This window comes from Oxyura jamaicensis, chromosome 3 (assembly GCF_011077185.1).
Source record: "Oxyura jamaicensis isolate SHBP4307 breed ruddy duck chromosome 3, BPBGC_Ojam_1.0, whole genome shotgun sequence".
In the NCBI taxonomy this organism is placed as follows: Eukaryota; Metazoa; Chordata; class Aves; order Anseriformes; family Anatidae; genus Oxyura; species Oxyura jamaicensis.
In genome coordinates, this window is record NC_048895.1 from 88,975,265 (window position 1) to 88,994,278 (window position 19,014).

At 40.3% G+C, this 19,014-nt stretch overlaps 1 protein-coding gene and 2 long non-coding RNA genes across 8 annotated transcripts in view; 2 read left to right on the forward strand and 1 right to left on the reverse strand.

Annotated features, from left to right (window-relative positions):
- ADGRB3 (adhesion G protein-coupled receptor B3) overlaps positions 1-17,095 on the reverse strand; it is a 467,103-nt gene extending 450,008 nt beyond the window's left edge. Inside the window, exons 1-3 of one of the 6 annotated variants that reach the window (XM_035322902.1) lie at positions 16,883-17,094; positions 16,632-16,718; positions 13,379-14,147 (exon numbers count right to left, since the gene is read on the reverse strand). In XM_035322902.1, coding sequence (XP_035178793.1) covers positions 13,379-14,132 — 754 coding nt within the window. In that variant the 5' untranslated portion in view covers positions 14,133-14,147; positions 16,632-16,718; positions 16,883-17,094. Of the gene's footprint in view, positions 1-13,378; positions 14,148-16,631; positions 16,719-16,882 lie in introns of those variants that run through there. The other 5 variants (XM_035322904.1, XM_035322905.1, XM_035322906.1 and 2 more) reach the window with 5 other exon arrangements.
- On the forward strand, positions 1,207-12,795 carry LOC118165043. The gene is made up of 3 exons (XR_004749833.1): positions 1,207-1,585; positions 1,724-1,728; positions 12,785-12,795. It is a non-coding gene; the product is annotated as an uncharacterized LOC118165043 (long non-coding RNA).
- Positions 17,096-17,242: 147 nt separating the features above from the next.
- The window catches only part of LOC118165038, a 67,010-nt gene continuing 65,238 nt past the window's right edge, over positions 17,243-19,014 (forward strand). Inside the window, exon 1 of the long non-coding RNA XR_004749828.1 lies at positions 17,243-17,359. This is a non-coding gene — a long non-coding RNA (uncharacterized LOC118165038). The remainder of the gene's footprint in view (positions 17,360-19,014) is intronic.

Consider the following 19,014-nt stretch of genomic DNA (forward strand, 5'->3'; position numbering starts at 1 on the left):
TTTCTTTTCTTTTCTTTTCTTTTCTTTTCTTTTCTTTTCTTTTCTTTCCTTTCCTTTCCTTTCCTTTCCTTTTTCGTTTTCTTTTTCTTTAAAAAAAAAAACTTCCTGCAAAGCTTCTGTGTTTGTTTGCTTCAACTATTTTATCTCCCAGAAGGGGTAAACTGAAAGCTTAGAGTACTAATAAGACCGAGTTCTGTGAAAGTGCAAGCTTCTGGGAAATCTGAGGGTTTATCTTAAAGAGTAATGCAAAAAGGCAACAACCTTGAGACAAGAGAAACTGCAGGGAGACCAAGGGGGGGGGGGGGCGGGGAAATACTTAGAGCCACAATAGTTTCAAGGGAAATTTAAGAATGTATAAACCTTTTATTATGAGTTACAAACCAAGAAGCCTGCTCAGTATTTCACTGTGAACTCCGTTAGGGCAATGTGACAATTTCTAAAAGAGAGCTGCAAGTTACAAATAACAAATATGCTGTAATGGACTTTGTGGCCTGAGGGTCTGTCTTATGAGAGAAACAGTGTGTGATCATCCTTCAAGTTAGCATGCACATAATATATTCTCTGATCAACACAGCACTTTGTGTCTTCGCCAATGCATCGCTACTACCATGAGCAATGTGAGTCTGCCAAAGGAACAAAGAAGAATACCAAGGGACTTTTTGCCTGCATGCCAAAGGGATCCCTGTCCTGAAATGGCAGGATTGCTAATTATATCACAGTTATCAGATATCATCTTGGTGTCATCTTGGTATCATATCGAAATAGTGTCTTTCTCTAGAAGAGAACACTCAGCATCTTCAGTATTTTTCCCAAGAAATCTCGAGTGTACCCTGTATCTAGTCTCAACTTATTTATTTATTTGTAAATAATCCATACCTTTGACACAAATATTTTCTGAATTTTAAGCATTTCGTTTGATTTTTAATCCAAAAATCTCTTCAAAAAGGTCCACATTTCAGCATAGCACAGTGATTTTCTTTAATTTGCCAAAAGGGCAACTTTTAGGTGATAGCATTCTCTTTTAAAATGTACAAAGATCCTAAGTAGCCATGAAACATAAGCTAAGCAGTTATAATGATAACTGAGCTGTGAGAAAAGTCTGACTGGGCAAGACTTCAATTCTTGGTTGATATCAGACACATTACAATGATCTATGGGAAAAAGGCTATGCAATTCACACCATTCTGTGCTGCTAGCAAAATAAATGTTATTTTTAATTGAGATCTCTCTCAGCTATAAAAGTAGCAAACAGATCATTTTGAAAGAATAGCTGCTCTATTATAAATACATCCACACCAATTTTAATGCAAAATATTGTCTGAATCTGAGGACTTCCATACTTAGCTGTTTCAATAGAAAATAGACCTTAGAAATGTAAAAAAAAAAAAAAAAATGTTGACACAACATGTCATAACATTATTATAAGATACTAAGATATTTTTTAAGGCATTTGCCAACCTCTGAAATCTAATAATTGCTGAACAGTTTCACTCAAACATCAAAACATCCTAGATGCTGCCTTTTGGATTTCTCACTTCATTGCATCTAAGTAAATTAGAAATGCTGTGGTTAAGATGATCTGCTTGTCATGTTTTTTTATAATCTTTACTGTATATACTTAAAGCCTTTAGGGCTCTGTATTCTTTCATACCTCATTGTACAATAAACCTTAACTTCCAGTTCTTCATATTTAATTCCTTCTCAGAAAGAAACTCTCTGACAGTGGTTGTAGAACATGAAATAACTCTCAGTTTCATGTTCTAACATATACCATGGACTCAAAATGTTTGGAGAAAGGATATATTTAGAGGTGAATGTGAAACCAAACTTATAGAAACAAAACAAAACAAAACAGTAACATAAAAAAAAAAATCAAAAAGCATATGTTTCTGTCATAATTTTATCAATCATAACTCAACATCAGGCAATGGCCACCAAAATGATTCCTGGTTTTGGCCAGATGGGTCTAAAGTGAAACCATTTGTCATATTTGCCAAATATAAACCAATAAAGAGGTACTATTTTGTTCATCTAACAACAACAACAACAAAAATGCAGGCTTTAGAATGCTGAATTGTTTTAACAAATTCTGTTTTAACAGAAGCTCCTGGACACATTCAATGGGAAAAAATAATAATAATAATAATGTACTATGTAGATAACCAGTGTCATTCTTGCTGATTAATTCTAAAGGGGTTTTAGTGTAGCCCTGTGTCCCAATAAATACTGTACTGATGTTGCCAGTAAAATGCCTCAGGACATGTCAAATGTTGTCTGAACCTGTCTTATTCTTCCTGGAGCTTTGTTTAAGTTTGTTCAAATGATCAGACAGCTATTGCCTGATTTGTTTAACTTTTGCTTTATATAAGCAGTCAGTATAACCATATTTCTATTTAAATAGTTGGTTGCAAAAAAAAATACTAGGTCTGTATAGAATGATGTACTTATTATCCCAGCATAATGATAATGGTAATAATTGAAAAGGATAGTCATCGTATGAGAGCCTCCAAAGGGGAGATACTGGATGCATTGCAGAAGAGCACAGGTTCAACAGGGTTAATGAGGTGCTCAGGTTGGTAGTCAGGATCCCAAAGCTAAGAATACATGCATGATCAGTCAAAGTAGTGCAGAAACAATAAAAACAAAGAATATTTATCCTGCTTATGTAAGACAGTCCTTATATAGTAAACTCAGGTATAAGACGAAGCTGCAAGCCAGTAAATATGTAAAAGCATGTCAAAAAAACACACAAAAATAGGCCCAGGCAGACCACTGAGTGAAAAGAACGTGACCAAACAGAGAATTCCTTCATGGGAATTCCTTCAAACACTGATAACTCTGTACAGCCCTGCTCCATGACTGATGCCAAAAATCTTTAGACTAGAGGAGCACTGAAAGGGGCACTGCAAGGGGCACTGCACACAAAAAAGGTAGCTAAGAGGAGGTGGGTACATATATCCATGTTATTATTAAGCTTGTTCTTCAAATGCTTTATTTATTTTATTATTTATTTCAAATTTTATTTAATTATTTATTTCAAATGCTTTATTTATTTTATTATTTATATATATATTCTATATATATTTATATATATATATATTCTGTTGTAATCCTTTATTACACTCTTAAATTTTTAGATAAACTAATAGCAAAGTCTTTGCTTGATGTGTGCTGCTTTTTTGACCACAGCAGTATTTGGAATGTAACATTAACCCTTGAGAAATTAAGATATTCATAAAACACAAATGATTTGGGACATCATTGCAGATTTCAGGTGGATATATTGCATAAAGCCATTTCCAAAAAGGAAACAGAGAGTTGGTAATGTAATTTTAATTTAATAGAGGAAACAAGAAGAGGAAACAAAATTGTTAGGTTAGATTGATTACTGCCCAATTAAGGAAACTACCCCAAATTTTAGTTTCTTGGATGAATCAATAGAGAGCATTGAAAGAACTGTTAAACATCCAAGATGTTCAAAATGTCACTTCTACTGGCTATCCTTAGAAAAATGAAGCGCAAATCATAATCATGTAATATAATGAAACTAAATTCCGAAAGGTCAAAAAAAAAAACAAAAAAAAAACAGGAACAATAATCCTTGAATTAAGTTCATAAAACATATAAAGATGCTACGCCATATGCAAGAGAGAAAGCTGCTGAATAAAATGGAATTCTTGAAAACCTCTTTTCGAAAAATCTGTTTGTTCCAGAAAGAAAACTTCAACTTATATTTAATTTTGCATATATGGTAACATAACAAAAACATGTTACTGTTCAAGATGATATTAACCACTACAATTTTAGTTTTCTGAATCTGGAACCAAATTAATCCCATTAATAATAAAATAATTGTTTTTTGTTCTAATATTGACTATATATATAAAAAGTATCCACATTTTCATTTAAGGGTCTTTACTGGCAAACCTTTTAATTAAATCTCATTTACATGAATAATCCTATTGATTCATTGAGATTAATTATGTGCAAGTGAACAAAAAAGCATGAATCCAGTCATGTCTGAAAATCATTTAGATGCTACATTCAAGTATGCCTGGGTTCCTCTTCATGCCTTACTTATTATAGAAAATCTTTAACTGTAAAGTTACTATACATGTTATGTTATCAAACTATTTTTTTTTGCAACACTTCAAACTTAACCAGGACAAAAATCCATTATCCAAAATCTTAAAAGTATGTAACAGCAGATAAATGTAATATTCATTCATTCCTGTTATATATTTCATCTGAAAAACAGTCAGTAAAATCAAACTTGCACTTCAAGCACTGCAAAATACCTGAAGCCAATACAGATTTGATTTTCATCAGAACTGTGAGAAATATATATATCTATATATATCTTTCAGGTTGAAAGATATATTGATGGCATAATCTATATGGATTAAGTACTTGTATAATACTGCTTACTGAGTATCCTATAAGTTTTGATGTATTTATTCTCATAATTTCACCAGAAGGCGAGGCATTTCTATTAAAGCAGTACTATGGAGAATGGAGTGATTTACAGAAGCTGTATTTACAAAACAAACCAAATAAATTTACATGCCCCACAAGGCCTACATCTGAAATGTGGATCTCCAAAATGGTCATCCCAGAGCAGCTCATACCTACTGGTGTCGAAGAGCCACAAGCAACGTGCACAAGGTGCACATAAGAGTCTGGGCATTTCCTTAGCTGTGAGAAGTGGCAAACTCCTGAGAGTCACTTCCACCTATTTAGCAGTAGGGTCTAATATAAAAGGTGGGCTTGGACCATATCTACTTGACCAAACTTTGTATGAACCATAATCAAAGATGGAACCCTCCTTTTACAATCTACTACTAACCCTGACCTCATCACCCTGTAATCAACTGCAGCACCTGCAGCAATTTGGACTCAGTGGCTCTGGATCTCAGAAGGTTTGTCTGGTCAAGGAACAGGAATAGCCTTGATTTTTTTCCCAAATCTGAAACTGCACTGATTTTTGTGGATAAATTACATATTCATTGGACTACAGAGATATGCAATAATTTGAACATTCATTTGCAAGACAGGAAAGCATAGGTTCCAGGCCTTGCTCCAATTATGTTTAAGTATATTACATTGCTCCCAGGACAATAATTATCAAACTTTTCTTCTGATTGTAATTCTCCTTCAAGCATTTAGCTTCATATTTATTGGATTTATGAACCCAAATAATAGCATAATCAGCTGAAGCCCTATGGTCCTATACATAACTGCCATAACTTTACCAGGTGCTGGGACTGGCTATTATCCCAGCCTTGGAACCCTCCTCCCCTCCAAGGACAGCAAACTCATGACACTCTCTGTATTGTCAGTACCTTCCTAGACATTTGGTGGAGACAGGACCAGCTGGACTAAGCTCTGTACTCATATTATTCCTGCAGTGCTGAATCTTTTTCCTCTTTTCCTTCATTCGTATGAAGCACATCCATCAGCCTTCAAACCTAGCAGTATGGAGCACCTGAATGTGTGCCAATCAGTGCAGACACCAGCCAATGCTGCAGAACAAACAAAACATTTCCAAAGATAAAAACGTAACTCATTGTTCAAGCTGATGTGCCCAGCTTTGCAGACAACTCACCTCCTCTATGTGCACATTAACAGAAGGGACTGCAAAGGACATATTCATACATGAGAAAAGCAAAAAAAATGTGTGAGAAAAGTGAACCATTTCGGATTCAAAGAGATTCCACATGAAATCTTAAGATTTAATATTTTCCAAAATCCTTTAAGGACAAAAAAAAAAAAAAAAAAAAAGTTTTCCTCTTACATGAAGCATGGGCAACACTATTCCTTCAAAGGAATAAATAGCACTAATTCAGTTCCCTGATTTTCTAATCTGTAATTTAAACCCTTTCCAGCTGCACTACAGGAATGAGTTTCAAGGGCTTCACAGAATCATCTCTGGGCACTCTGTGCATACTTTCACAGCAATTTGCACAACTCTTTAGTGATCAGTGGGAAGTTCTGGTTGAACACACATATCTTGGACACTATTTTGAAGGATCCACTGGTAATACTGAAACTGAAGCCAATATATTTGCCTAGAAATATAGAATTGTGTAACTGGCTGCTAACACATGCAAAAGAATGGTCAAGAGTGATGTTTTTAACTGCTTTTTTGATAAAATATTTTTTGGGCCTAAACCAACCTAAACCTGGCTACACCAGCACAGCTTTTCCTTTCCAGCAATTTCTTGTGCCATTTTTTGATACCGATGGAGGCTCTGTTGGGCCACTGTAGCACACTCACCCAACATCGAGAACACCTAACAAGAGTAAAGCAAAACAAAGCAAACAAAGCAACGAATAACACCCCTCTGCCCCCCCCAAAACAAACAAACAAAAAACAACACTACATAAACAAAAACTATAGCTGAATAATTTTCTGCTTGGCTCATGTCATGTGCTGAAATAGTTCAGCAAAGGGAAAGGAATGAAGACAGAGCCATCTCAGCAGCCTCAGCAGGTCTCAGATTGACACAAGCAACTTGTAATATACCTCAGTGGAGGCAAGGCTGAACATATTCCCTTATAACAAAAGGTATTTCCAACTGTAGTTAGAAAATAAGTTTGGTTCATTTTCTACAGTTAGGAGCTGGAGAATTGGTCTCTTGATCCTTCAACCCCCCATCATCCTTCAGCGAATCTGTTTAAAGGCACACAACAACCAGCAATAGATGAAAGATACAAACCATACTATAAATAAATGGTGTCTCTGCATAATTGACATCTGAACAATTAATATCTGAAGAACAATAGGAACCAAAGCCAACACCCAACCAGTTTTACATTTACTGATGAATTAAAAGAAAGCAACTTGTGGAAAACTTGCCAAAAAGGCCCATTGTTACCTTTTTTCTATCAAACTACCAAACAACGGATGTCATTCAAATTTTTTGTTTGTTTGTTTTTCTTTGTTCTGTTTTCATTTCAGGTAGATATAAATAAAATTTGAACTGAGTAACTATAGAACAGCTTGCTTCCAAATTTCAACTACACACACCAAGGATGCTAATCTGACTATATCATAAGTCTTCCTTCACCTTCAGAAAGCAAAGAACAAAAACCACAGAAGCTGAAGGGAAATACATTAAGAGAATACTAGCTAAAAGAGACAAGAAGGCAACAAGCAGTTACAAATTAGCATTTTTTTCAGTGCATGTGTTTCACTCTACCCAGTGTCAAGGATGCATTCAAAACTAAAACTAAACAGAAAGAAGCATAAGGAACCTGAAATGATAGAATTAATATAAATTGTGAAATAATTTGCAATTGATGGAAAGAACACATTGTATCACTGTTTCACATCTACTCTGTGGACTCTCATCTAATTTTTATTTAGACTTAATTATATTTATAACATTAGGAATTTGCTTTTATTAAGGACAATAATTCGTCCATTGAAGAGTAAAGTAACAACAGTAATCTCATACACAGTTATTATAGATTGGTTTAATTAATTCTGATGGTGGCTAGTCCATCAGAAAAAAATCATCATTAATTTGATATAAACCTTATTTGTAACTTATAGATTAACAAAACTGAGAACACCTTTGGAAAAAATGACTGTCTTCCTGTTGAGATTTAACTAGCATAAAGGGCTCTAACTCTGAAATATTCATGTATCAATGATGTATAATTTGTAAATTTGTATTTTATATCATGTACAACTTTCTCTATCCTAAGGAGTATTTTATATTTCTTGTTAACAGTGAATGCAAATAATGCTCAATGGAATTCTGCAGTGACCTTTGTTTTATTACAATTACTGCATATTTATAAATGAGCAGCTAAACTTCGATTTGAAGACTACAACTTTGAGTTGGAATCCTTTGATAAAACACAACTGAATGAACTTCATAAAATTAATTCCCAAAGAAGAGAAAAATAAAGTCTCTTCTGAATATTCCCTTGTGTATACCAACACACAAAGCACATTTTCCTATGCTTTTGCAAGCAGAAAACTAAACAAAACAGCAATATGGATAGCTCTAAACAGGAGAGGAGAAGTTGTTTTTAAAAGAATGTGTAATAGACCACAGAATCACTATGTTATATACATTTATAAAATATATATGCATAGGTAAAAACACTACAAAATAAGAAATGCAGTACTTCCATAATGTCATAATATAATTCCATGTAATGTCACTGAGACCTAATAACTAAAATCCTACTATGTAAACAGAATCACCATTAACAGCTGTTAATGCCTGTTGTACATGTGAACACTTACACATTAGTCAAAAGTACACTCAAGGACAGGTCTAAAGTGCTGTAAAGCCATTGGGTACTCTACTCTGCCCAGCCAGACAAATTGTAATAAAAGTATTTGAGGAAAAAAATCATGGCTTACTCGTATGACAAAAGCAAACAAAGACCTGACTTGTCTGAAATATTTGGTGGTACAGAACTTGGTGCTATTGAGTTCTTGTTCACAAGCACCAGCAGCAAGTGCTGTTCCTCATTAAGGACTTCTGTTTCTAATTCAGTTATTTTTTGTCTTCAGTCTCAACACTATATATATATATATACATATATATATACATATATACATGCATTCCCCATTCTTTATCATCGTCTTCTACTTAGATTCAGTGATCTTAAAGTGGAAGTCTTTAGTAGAATTTGTCCCCACCTGAGAACAGGTCTCCATGATGTTTGATGTGTAATAATGCACATAAATAGAGGTTTAATTCAAGTTTACAAAGGTGAGTTGGTGAATCTAGATCACCGTTTAGGTTACAGAGCAGCTTCTTGCATGCTATTTCATTGAAGTCAACAAAGATTTATGTTTGAGTTATGGAAAACCAGTGTTCATATCCTATATAGTACACCTGCGATATCACTGGACAAACTCTTGCAGAAGGCTGACATTTCCTCCCAAAATTAATAACATGCCATCTTCTTAAGAGTGAAAAGTACTGATATAAATTGTGATACCAAAGAAATTACAACTCAGACATATATACATAACCAAACATATTTACTAACCAAACCTTTTTTTTTATTATTTTTATTAAAAAAAAAAAAAACATCTTGAAGCAAAGCTATTTATATATATATATTTCCTATTGTAATGGAAATTGTCTGAACATTTTCTTTTTTTCACTTTAATATTAAATAGTTGTTAATGCACTAAATTTTAAATATCTCTGTGAGGATGTTAGACTTCATTTTGTAATTTTTGATCTTCAGAAATTACAAATGCTGCATTGATTTAACAGCTTAAATCCTCTGAAAAAGCCATACTATGACATGTTACTACAGCATATGATTTTCTGATGAGGGATGTCCAACCTACTCAGCCACCTAGTCATCTCTGAGTATGTGATGAATATTATAAACACATCTTAAATGTGTGCAACAAGAGTTGGGCATTCATGGAATGACATATAAATAAATGCATATATGCCATGAAAATTTCACAATACTATTTGCATTTTACTCCTATTCAACAATATATCGCAAATTATTGTATTAAAGGGACATAAATAGTAAATCTGGTGAGAGATCCCTGTTGCTTTCAGGTCTGAAATTAGAATCAACCAAACAAAAACCCAACAGTTGCCAAATGCTGAGATGCCAATGTGCTGAGATGCCAATGTGCAGCAAGCGATTAGAATTTATGACAAAGTAGAACAATGTCACATTCCAATAATAATAATGATAATTGTAATAATTAATAATAATTATTTATTTATACTGAATGAACATGATATACAAAATTACATCTGGAGCTCCAATTACCAAGACTTAATTAATGTGAATTTCTCCCCTCTCCTTCTCTTCTGCTGATGAATGTAAGAGGACAAAATAAATATTTATATTGTTTTATAACAAAAAAATCCAAAATAAAGTTTCTGTCTAAGTAAACCATTACATTAAAAAAAAATGTTTTGTAGTGGTCACAATGAGAAAATAAATTTTTGCGTTCTTATTACATCATTCATAAAAATATATGGATTGACTACATACAAAGGCTTACATGTCCACCAAAGTTGGACCTGAGCCCTGTCATATTGACAGAAACTTCATGTGATACTTCAGTCGAGCACTGAACATCAAGAGGACAAATTCCTTTAAGCTCTTGAATTCAGACCCTTCACTGAGATCTATTTGCTAGTGCTTTGATCCAAGTTAAGCATCTCAGATGTAAGACTATGGAAAAGCATCAAGATACAATGAAACTGGGTCGGTGAAAACGTGGTGATTTTCAATATTGCTTTAATCAGTGACACCAGTGATGATCTGCCTATGGAAGACATGCTAGTTAAGCTACATATTTTCAAACCATTTTATTAAAAAAAAAAAATAATGGTTACAGATTCCTTTTTTGACCTAGTTCCTTTTATTGTTCAACACTCTTCAGCACTTTTAGAAACACAATCATCCATTGTGTACTTGTCACATCTTTTGTAAAATGCTGCAAATTTTTGAAAAGGAAAAATACTGTCTTTCATCCATTTTCCTAAGCCATTTATCATATTCAAAATTATAAAAATCTACAGAGGTTCAAAAAAGAAGCAGTAGGCTTTAATCTAAATGTTCTCTATTTACAATATGGTTCTTGAAGGGAGCTAGAAATAGTTTTGGAGAGAGATTTTGTATTTCATGTAGTCAAGCTTGATGAAAGCAAATCTGAAGGATGGGAGAGTATGCAGAATCTTGTAAGAAATCTGTCAGGTCTTTTCCGAAAGCCATTGCTAGGCAATGACAGTACCAAACCTCAAAGTAATGCACAAATTCTTAAAATACAATCTCACCAAGTCCAGAGCTCTCTCAAAGTGATAAGCAACAGTGGTATGGTAGTTCCCTTCAAAACTCAACTGACATTAATAAAACTGCACTTTCATTTAGCGCTATGAATACTAACAACAAGAAACCTTTCACTGTTATTGGTCACTCTTATTTTTACTACCTGTGTTGGTCTAACTCGAACCAAGTTGCCCATGAAAGGAACTTTCCCATTTCTTCCCCAAATGTTTGCTGACACAAATGATGAATTGCATCATGTTAGTGGTAGGTATATTGAACATTTTGATCCCTCAGTAAAGCCTCCAACTGAACCACAAGCCAGCTTTATACAAACAAATACACTGACTGACATGCTTGATAAATATGTATCTGACTACAGAAAAGGAATCGACACACCTCTCTTGCAGATTGTTAACCTTCTGTAGGAAATGCAAAAAAATGCTTCAAACACTGAACTGGAAGACAAAGAGCATTCTGCTTTTGAGAAGGACCATGAGGCTTAATTTGCTAACTGATTTTAACTTTCAGTAACAGTCTGATGAACAATTTCCAAGTGCATGGAGTAATTAAATAAAACATTGAAATATTTCTATTATTGTTAAAATTCTCAGCCGTGCACACACACACACACTTAAGAAGTACTGTGGCAAAACAAATGAAGAATACTTTTCACCTAAAGAATAAAATTTCCACCCACTCTAACAATACTGTTTATCAAGGAAATATCCAGGGCAATTAGGGCAAGAATTAAAATGTGACTGAGACCGAAAAGAAAATACATTGCAAATGTATTTCAAAATTTACGGGGGAATAAAAAAAAAAAAAAAAAAAAAAAAAATAATAATAATGCAGTATTTGCCCTAAGCATTCTCTGTCCTTCTCTCTGCTAAGGACAGAAAGTGGGTGTTTTACACGGGAGACACACATCCCCTGGAACCCAGACTATTTTCGGGATAGCTACGAAGGGAACTCGGCGGTCTGTTCTCCCCGCTGTGTCCCCTGTCCCCAGCGGCGAGGTGGCACCTCAGCATCCCCGGGGACGCGCCTCGGCCCCTGCGGGAGCTGCTCGCCGTTGCCTCCGCGGGCAGAGCCCGGCGCCGAGGCCGGAGCTGCCTCCGCCTCCCGGGGCACTAATTAGCTCTAAACGATGTTAAATAGCATCCCTGCCGCTGCGCAGGCTTCTCTGGGAGTTTACAGCAGGGGAGCTTCCCTGTCATTTCAGATGGCTCCGTTTCCCCGGCTCCGAGCTGTTGGGTGCGTGGAGAGACATGCAGGACACCAAAGGTGTCCCCTGTCCCCCTCCCCTCCCTCTGGCCCTGCACCGCGGCCGCTAGCACCGCGGCAGCTGGAGCGAGTTCAGCTTTTTTTCTCCCACAGCACTGGGGCTTGGCTGCACTTAAAGAAAATCCTCTCTTAACAACGTGTCAATGGTACATTCCTCCACAAAGCCACTTCTATTAGGGGGGCTGGGAGCTTGGCGCTGCCTCTCCACAGACTGGGAGCTTTGTGGCGGCTGTGCAGAAAACAAGGAGAGTGGGAACATTTCCTGCATGAAAATGCAACACCCTGGGCTGGACAATTTATCCCTTGCCGCAGGGGCAAAGACCTCCTGTCTGCCCTGAATGGCTGCTCTGAAGCACCCCCACATCCATAGGTTGCACATAAGAACCTCCAATTTGTGTTCAACCTATGCTTTCCCACCCTCTATTCCCCTCTGCACCCTTCCTAAAATCACCCCCAGACCTCTTCAAAACATCAGGAGGCCAAAGCAGGAGGTGCAAAGCAGAGAGACAGTGGGCTGCCACTCTAATTGCTGGATTCCTGGCTTCCCACCCTTCCACAACCCACCTTTTCCAACGGGGACACGAAGCAGCTGTCAGGACTGACACATCCACCCACCCCACTAGTATTGCTGTGAGATGCAAAGCCTTCATCTCCTGAAGTTGACACCTCCTGGGAAAGGGGCACAGCAGCAGCCTGTGGGTCTGTCAAGTCAAAGAGACATGTGCTGACTGTGCATGGTCGTTTGTATCTCTAGGTATCAGGGGCTGAGGGCTTGTCCTGGAGAACCACATTTGTTTTATAGTTTTTAAGTCTGTCACAGTTGGGACCAGGGGTCCTGACCACGGCATATCTCTGCGTGTTCTACTCAGGATGCCTGCATGCCTTTGGAAACATTTTCCTTGCAAAGTCAAGGGATCTCATCAAGATTTTGTAGTTGAGTGTAGCAGTAAAGAGATGGTGAGTGATTCCTGGCTCATCACCTGTGGGCATTACTGTAAGAGAGGGCTGAAAACAGAGGGAATCTACATATTAGGAGTTTCTGTACTGCTCAGCAGAACATGATGCTGAAGGCTAGACCAGTTTAGAAATTAGAATGCATCCCTCCTTGCCCAGAGGGAGTGTACATCATTTCCAGTCCTTTCACCTCGTCTGGAGGCAAGCCGCAGTGAAGAGCATGTCAGATGAATGTATCAAAGAGAGACAGAAACAGGACCTACACACGGGTGTGGGATTCAGCCCCCCTGCTCTCCCTCTCCCTGCCCTCCCCTCCTCCAACCCCCCCCCCCCCCCGCCCCCAAGCAGTACCTACCTTCTTTTGGAGGCCGTTTGGCTTCTCTGGTGAGGTTGCAGACCTGGGTGGTTTGCAGCTCCTGGGTCAAGCAGCCCTCTGTCTGCTCATTGAGGGGCAGCACCACATTATTGAGCAACATCAGGGACTGGTCGTCTATTCCCCATTCTCCCAAATGCTGAGGGCAGGTGCATTTTGTATACATGATCCCACAGGACTCGGTTCTCCCGTTCTCGGATTTCAAGCAGCTCTCCAACCAAGTGCATAACACATGGCACCCAAACTGGCTCGGGCTCACCTTGTTCAACACCAAAAACTCAAAGAAGGATTTTTGGTCTTCTTCCTTTTTGTGTAATCCTAGGAAATCGATAGGATAGACGCGGCGTATCTGAATAAAATTCTTATCATACTGCAGAAATACAAAAGCATTCTTGGAATCGCAGAGCTGCATTATAGAGTGGTTATTTTTTAAAAGATCCTTTATTTTTTCGTGGGAAAAATGATCAAACTGATAAGCCAAGAGAGAAAAGTTGGAGCAGCTAAAGTCCTTTTTGGAAAATTTCAGGTAAATACTATATTTGGTCGGATCTGGATTTTCCAGTGTCCAAGTGCAGTTTGTGAAGTTTTTAGGAAACATTTCACTTACAGAATACGATCCATAAATGACCCCCTTCACCAGCGTGGAACACCAGAAGTCTTGGGCAGCATTAAATCCAAACATAACCAGTAGATAGGTGGAAAATATATAAATCAGCAAATTACGAACAGCCTTCATCCTATGTCATTTGGCCTGCAGGAGATGAAATGAAATGAAAATGCAAGTAGAATTCTTCACGCATTGAAAACCAAACTCCTTCCAATATTCGAGCCAGCTGTTTTCAAGCTTGCAGTTAGAGCCCCTTTCAGAACGAATGGCAGGTAATTTTTATTTTATAACACAAGGGAACGCTTTGCTGCTGTGTGAACAGCGCCATCACGTGGCCATCGCGACAGCCCAATCTTCTACATCCAAATTAAAAAAAAAAAAAATCTATTAGATTATTAATAGGAATGTCCTCTCCTGTCTAGGCTGTAGTCATCATGGCGTGGACTAGAATCGCTCAACTTAGGTAAAAATTTAGACGCCTTACCCGACAGACTGGACAAATTATTTATTTACTTATTCAAAAAGTAAATAAGTAGCCTGCTATATTCGTATCTGTGCACATACAATACGCACATGGAGAATTTCACTGGAATAGATCAAGATAGCCGGTAGCATCTGCTGTTATGTATGGTTTTTCTATTAAGTCTGGGAAGTAATTGTGAAGAATTACAGCCATAATTTTAAAAAGCCCGAATAGTATTTGTTACTGGTGGAATATTATCTTCCATATGTCTACATGCATTCAGAGGCCACCTGGCATACAGAGGTCTTTATAAAAATAAATCCCACGAAGGAAATACTAAGATTAATATATTAATAAAATGTTGAGACTATCAGAGAAAGAAACAAAGACAGACAGATGAAACTAGCGGTGGTCTGATACCACCACTAAGTGCCAACGTTTTAAGATAGTAATTCAAATGTGCTACAGTCTCTTAGGATATATAAAATGGACCACTATATTAGTGTCTACAACCATTAGCTCTATATAGCTTGCAGTGCTATAGTAGGACCTCTGAACCTATTGCACTGTACTGGGTCTCTTACTTGCCCTCTTACTCTGAATATCTTGTACTGTCTGATTAGCTTCTGGGCTTTGCAGATGTGTGCTTGAATGATGATATATTACATTTTCTCTGCTAGTATCACCAAATAAAGCTGTTTTACTGCACCTGTCAACCGCTACAGCCTCCTCTAGAGCTCTGTTCTCTTAACAGTGGCCTAGGTTAATAAAGTGAACATTAGTTATATTTACCTCCGTAATGTTATCAACAAAAAATCAAATTGAACATTTTCAGCATTAACCTTTGAGGTATCCCTTACAAATAAGTAGCTTTTCACCTTCTGCTTTCAAAGGCAAGTAGGCAGAAGTGATACCAAGCTAATTTCAAAACTCTCTGGATTTCAGTCTCTTCCACTGTTGCTCTGTAAGCAAAGGCAGACATACACACACACTGTTACTGAGTTTTGATACGTGTCTTTGCCTAGCTTTTCATCTCCTCACCAAACAGCAAGGCATCTTCTGTCTCCCATTGCGTAACACATAGCAAATCACCAGATTAAGCTCCCTTGAAAAGATTTTCGTATCTCCTAGATTACAATTCAAACTCCGAATCTTGAAATGGGCAAAGCAGCACTAACTCTAACCCTCTTTATAGCTGCGGTTAAAAAAAAAAAAAAAAAAAAAAAAAAAAAAAAAGCAGAGCTGCTGCCAGTTCTATCCACACAGTCAGATTTTCTCTTTCTGAGCATCCATCTCAATGAATAACATGGTCCTCCTTCTCCAAATAGGGTCGGTACAGCATTTAAGGTTTAAAAAAAATAGAAACTTATAGGGAATTCTGGAAACAATTTCCCCTTTTCTGAAGCACTTTGCAGGCATTGCAGTTCTGCGCAGTGTTATTCAGGATGGTGTAGGCGTTGAAAGCCAATGTGACAATAAGTGTCTAAATTAGGAATTCCACCCATGAAAAAGGATTAATTTTATAATCTGGAAAGCAAAAAGGGGCCTTAGATGCTTTTTAATTTGAAAAGGAAAAAGCCTCTGACTTTTCTCATCCTCTATAAAATTAGAAAAATAAAGACGTCTGCAGTGCTAGGCTGTTTTCTGTGAAGAAACATAATCAGATAGCCCTCATTTTTGTTATGTGTTTGTTCATACAAAGCTACTGATACGCAATTTTGTCTTAATCTCCCTCTCCCTCGGTGTATTACACACGCACATACATCCCAATCGAATGGGTCGGCAGCATTTCATTTAGTTTGCAATAGTGCTAAATACAAGAGGGAAGCTGCTCGCCGAAAGGATTAGGCACCCAGATTAAATGAAATCTTCCTTTTCCACGGAGGATGGAGTTAAAGGACGGCCACGGAGGCTTAAGGTTGCCCGCTTGGGAAGGGGGGGAACCCTTTTCTGCTGAAAAGCAAACGGGCGTTTAGTTTGGATATTCCCCAAACTGATTTTCTAGGTGACACTGTAGTATAGCCGAACATAGACGGCGCCATCACTCCACTTATTTTTTTCCCCAGCAGAAGACCCACTGACTCCTCTTATTTTAACTTCCTATTAACCTAACATCTCCCCCCCACCCCACCCCCCCAATAAAATTACCCCAATCGTGCACAAACCTCAGGTTTTCTTCGTCTCGCTGGAAATTACTCTCGGGGAAGCAGACCTGTCGCCAAACGGACTTCTCTAACTTTTAAACTGCAGCGCTGAAGTAAATGCAGAGATCATTTTGTATGTGCTGTCTCTCTCTCTATCCTTCAGCAACAGCCTGTCCCCCTCCTCCGCCGCCTCCTCCCCGGAATCCCAAGCTAAAAGCTCTCCACTCGTAATCCCTGGAAATGGGAAATGGAAATGCCCCGGGCACCCTTACCTTCCACTCCGAAAGCTGTCAGGCTATTTCTCTAAAAGACTAGCACCACAGGCACACGTCCCAACAACAATGATGGAGAGATTCCCCTTCTGTCGGAAGCACCGTTTCCCATTTTCCCCGGCTCAGGTTCAAAACCAAGATTAAAAAAAGCAGCAGAAGATAAAAAACGCGGCGAGAAACTCCCGCACGCCACACGCACACCCCACCGAGGGAAAAAAGCAGCTTTGGCTCCGGATCCACCAAATCCAACCACATGAAGGAAAAAAAAAAAAAAAAAATCAAACCAGAGAGACTGCAGGGGAGGGAAAATGGAACTGGCTGAGCAAGCGATGGATTTTTTTTTTCTTTTTTTCTTTTCTTTTTTTTTTTTTTTTTTTACTTGAAACAAAGTCTCAGCACAGCAGCCCGATGAGCGGCGATGCCAGGCAGGCGACGGTCTGAGAAGAGGAGGACTCAGGCGCTAGTGCAGATTTGTTGGTGGGTTTTGTTGTTGTTGTTGGTACTGGTGGACTTATTCCTCTTGCCTCCCTCCTCCTCCCCCCTCGGGCACTAAGGGCCGGACAGCGGCGGGGGGGGGGGGGGTTCCTCGGCAGCCGATGTCGGGGAGCGAGCGGTGCGAACGCCGGCCGCGTAGGGGAGCGCGGAGGGAGCGGGCGCGCGGCTCTGCCGCTGCGTGTGCGCGCGTGTGCGCGCGCGCCTCTGTGTGTGTGTGTGTGTGTGTGTGTGTGTGTGTGTGTGTGTGCGCGAGCCAGCCAGCCAGCCAGCCTCCGTGGGGGCCGCCGGCTGTGTGCGCGTACCCGTGCGCACAACCCCCCCCCCCCCCGCCTCTTTCTCCCGGGGCGGCGGCGTGCGCGTGCCCCTGCGCACCGTTCCGCGCGGGTGCGCGCGTGTGCTTGTGAGTGTGTGTGCTTGTGAATCTGAGTGTGTGAGAGTGTGTGTGTCTGTGTCTGTGTCTGTGAGAGAGTGTGCCAGGCGCCCCTCCCGGCCCCCGGCGTCTGGCACGTCAGGGCCGCTCGGCACCCAGCGCGTCCCGGGAGCGGCGCTGGCTGCGTCGGGGAGGGATTTTTTGGGGGCCTCGGCTCCCGCCGCTGGGGAAAGGATGGCAGGAGTGGTGGGGGGCGGGAAGCCCGCACTTGATCTCCTTCCTCTTGTTTTTTTCTTTAAAAACGCCTCCCCCCCCGCACCACCCCCCCAACCTCCCCCCTCTGTCGCAGCCCCGGGAGCTGTCGCTTTGGCTCCGCGCTGCAGATTAACCGCCACGGCGCTCCCGAGGAAAAACCCTTTCAAAGTGCCGCCCGCCTTTGACTGGAACAATGGCAATTTTCTCAGCGAGGCTGCAATTAACGCCGTATTTGTTCCCTGATGGAGAGAGGAGGACGAGGAGGAGGCTGTGGCGGGGTCGCGGTCCTTCCCCCGGCCGCCGCCGTCCAGCGGGGCGCGGGCAGGGCCGGGGGCGGTGGGGGGGACCCGGGGGGGGGCCGCAGCAAGGGGGGGACCTGGTCCGGGTCCCCGTCGCGGGAGAGGCGCTGCCCACCCCCGGGAGCTGCCAGCGGAGTTTGCGAGGCGGCAGCGACTGGAGGGCATTCGTAGCGGCAGGGGAGGTCTTGGGGGATGACAGGGGAGCTCCGCGGTAGGTGCCTTGCCGCTGTGAGTGCTTTTCCCCCTCTCCCCCCCCTCCCCCCCAACACCCCCCCGATTATTTGGGTGTAGCCGAGGAGGTCTGAATATACATTAATTCCCCCCCTCCCCTCCGGCTGCGTCTCTCCCGCTCCCAGGGCGAGTCAGGCTCTCCGAGGGGTCGGGGCAGCGCTCGCTACAGCAGATATCCGGTGTGGAAATTACGGGATGACATTTTAATAAATGCGACTGTCAGTCAGCGAGCAGACCGCGGCCTGGCGGCTGCCTGCTCCCGCCACTGCCACTCGACAGGGAGAACAAAGCCATGCCGAGGCGGTGTGGCCGGCTCCCAGCGACAAGCGCGCCCTCCCAAAGTTCACGAGACACACCACTGCACGTCTGGGTTTGGGGGCCCCTCCCTCCAACCCCGATGAAACGAGAGTTTGAACTTCTGGGCAGCGTCCAAGCCATCCGTTCCTCAAAGCTGAGAGTTTTCTGCCTCCCTTCCTACCCTC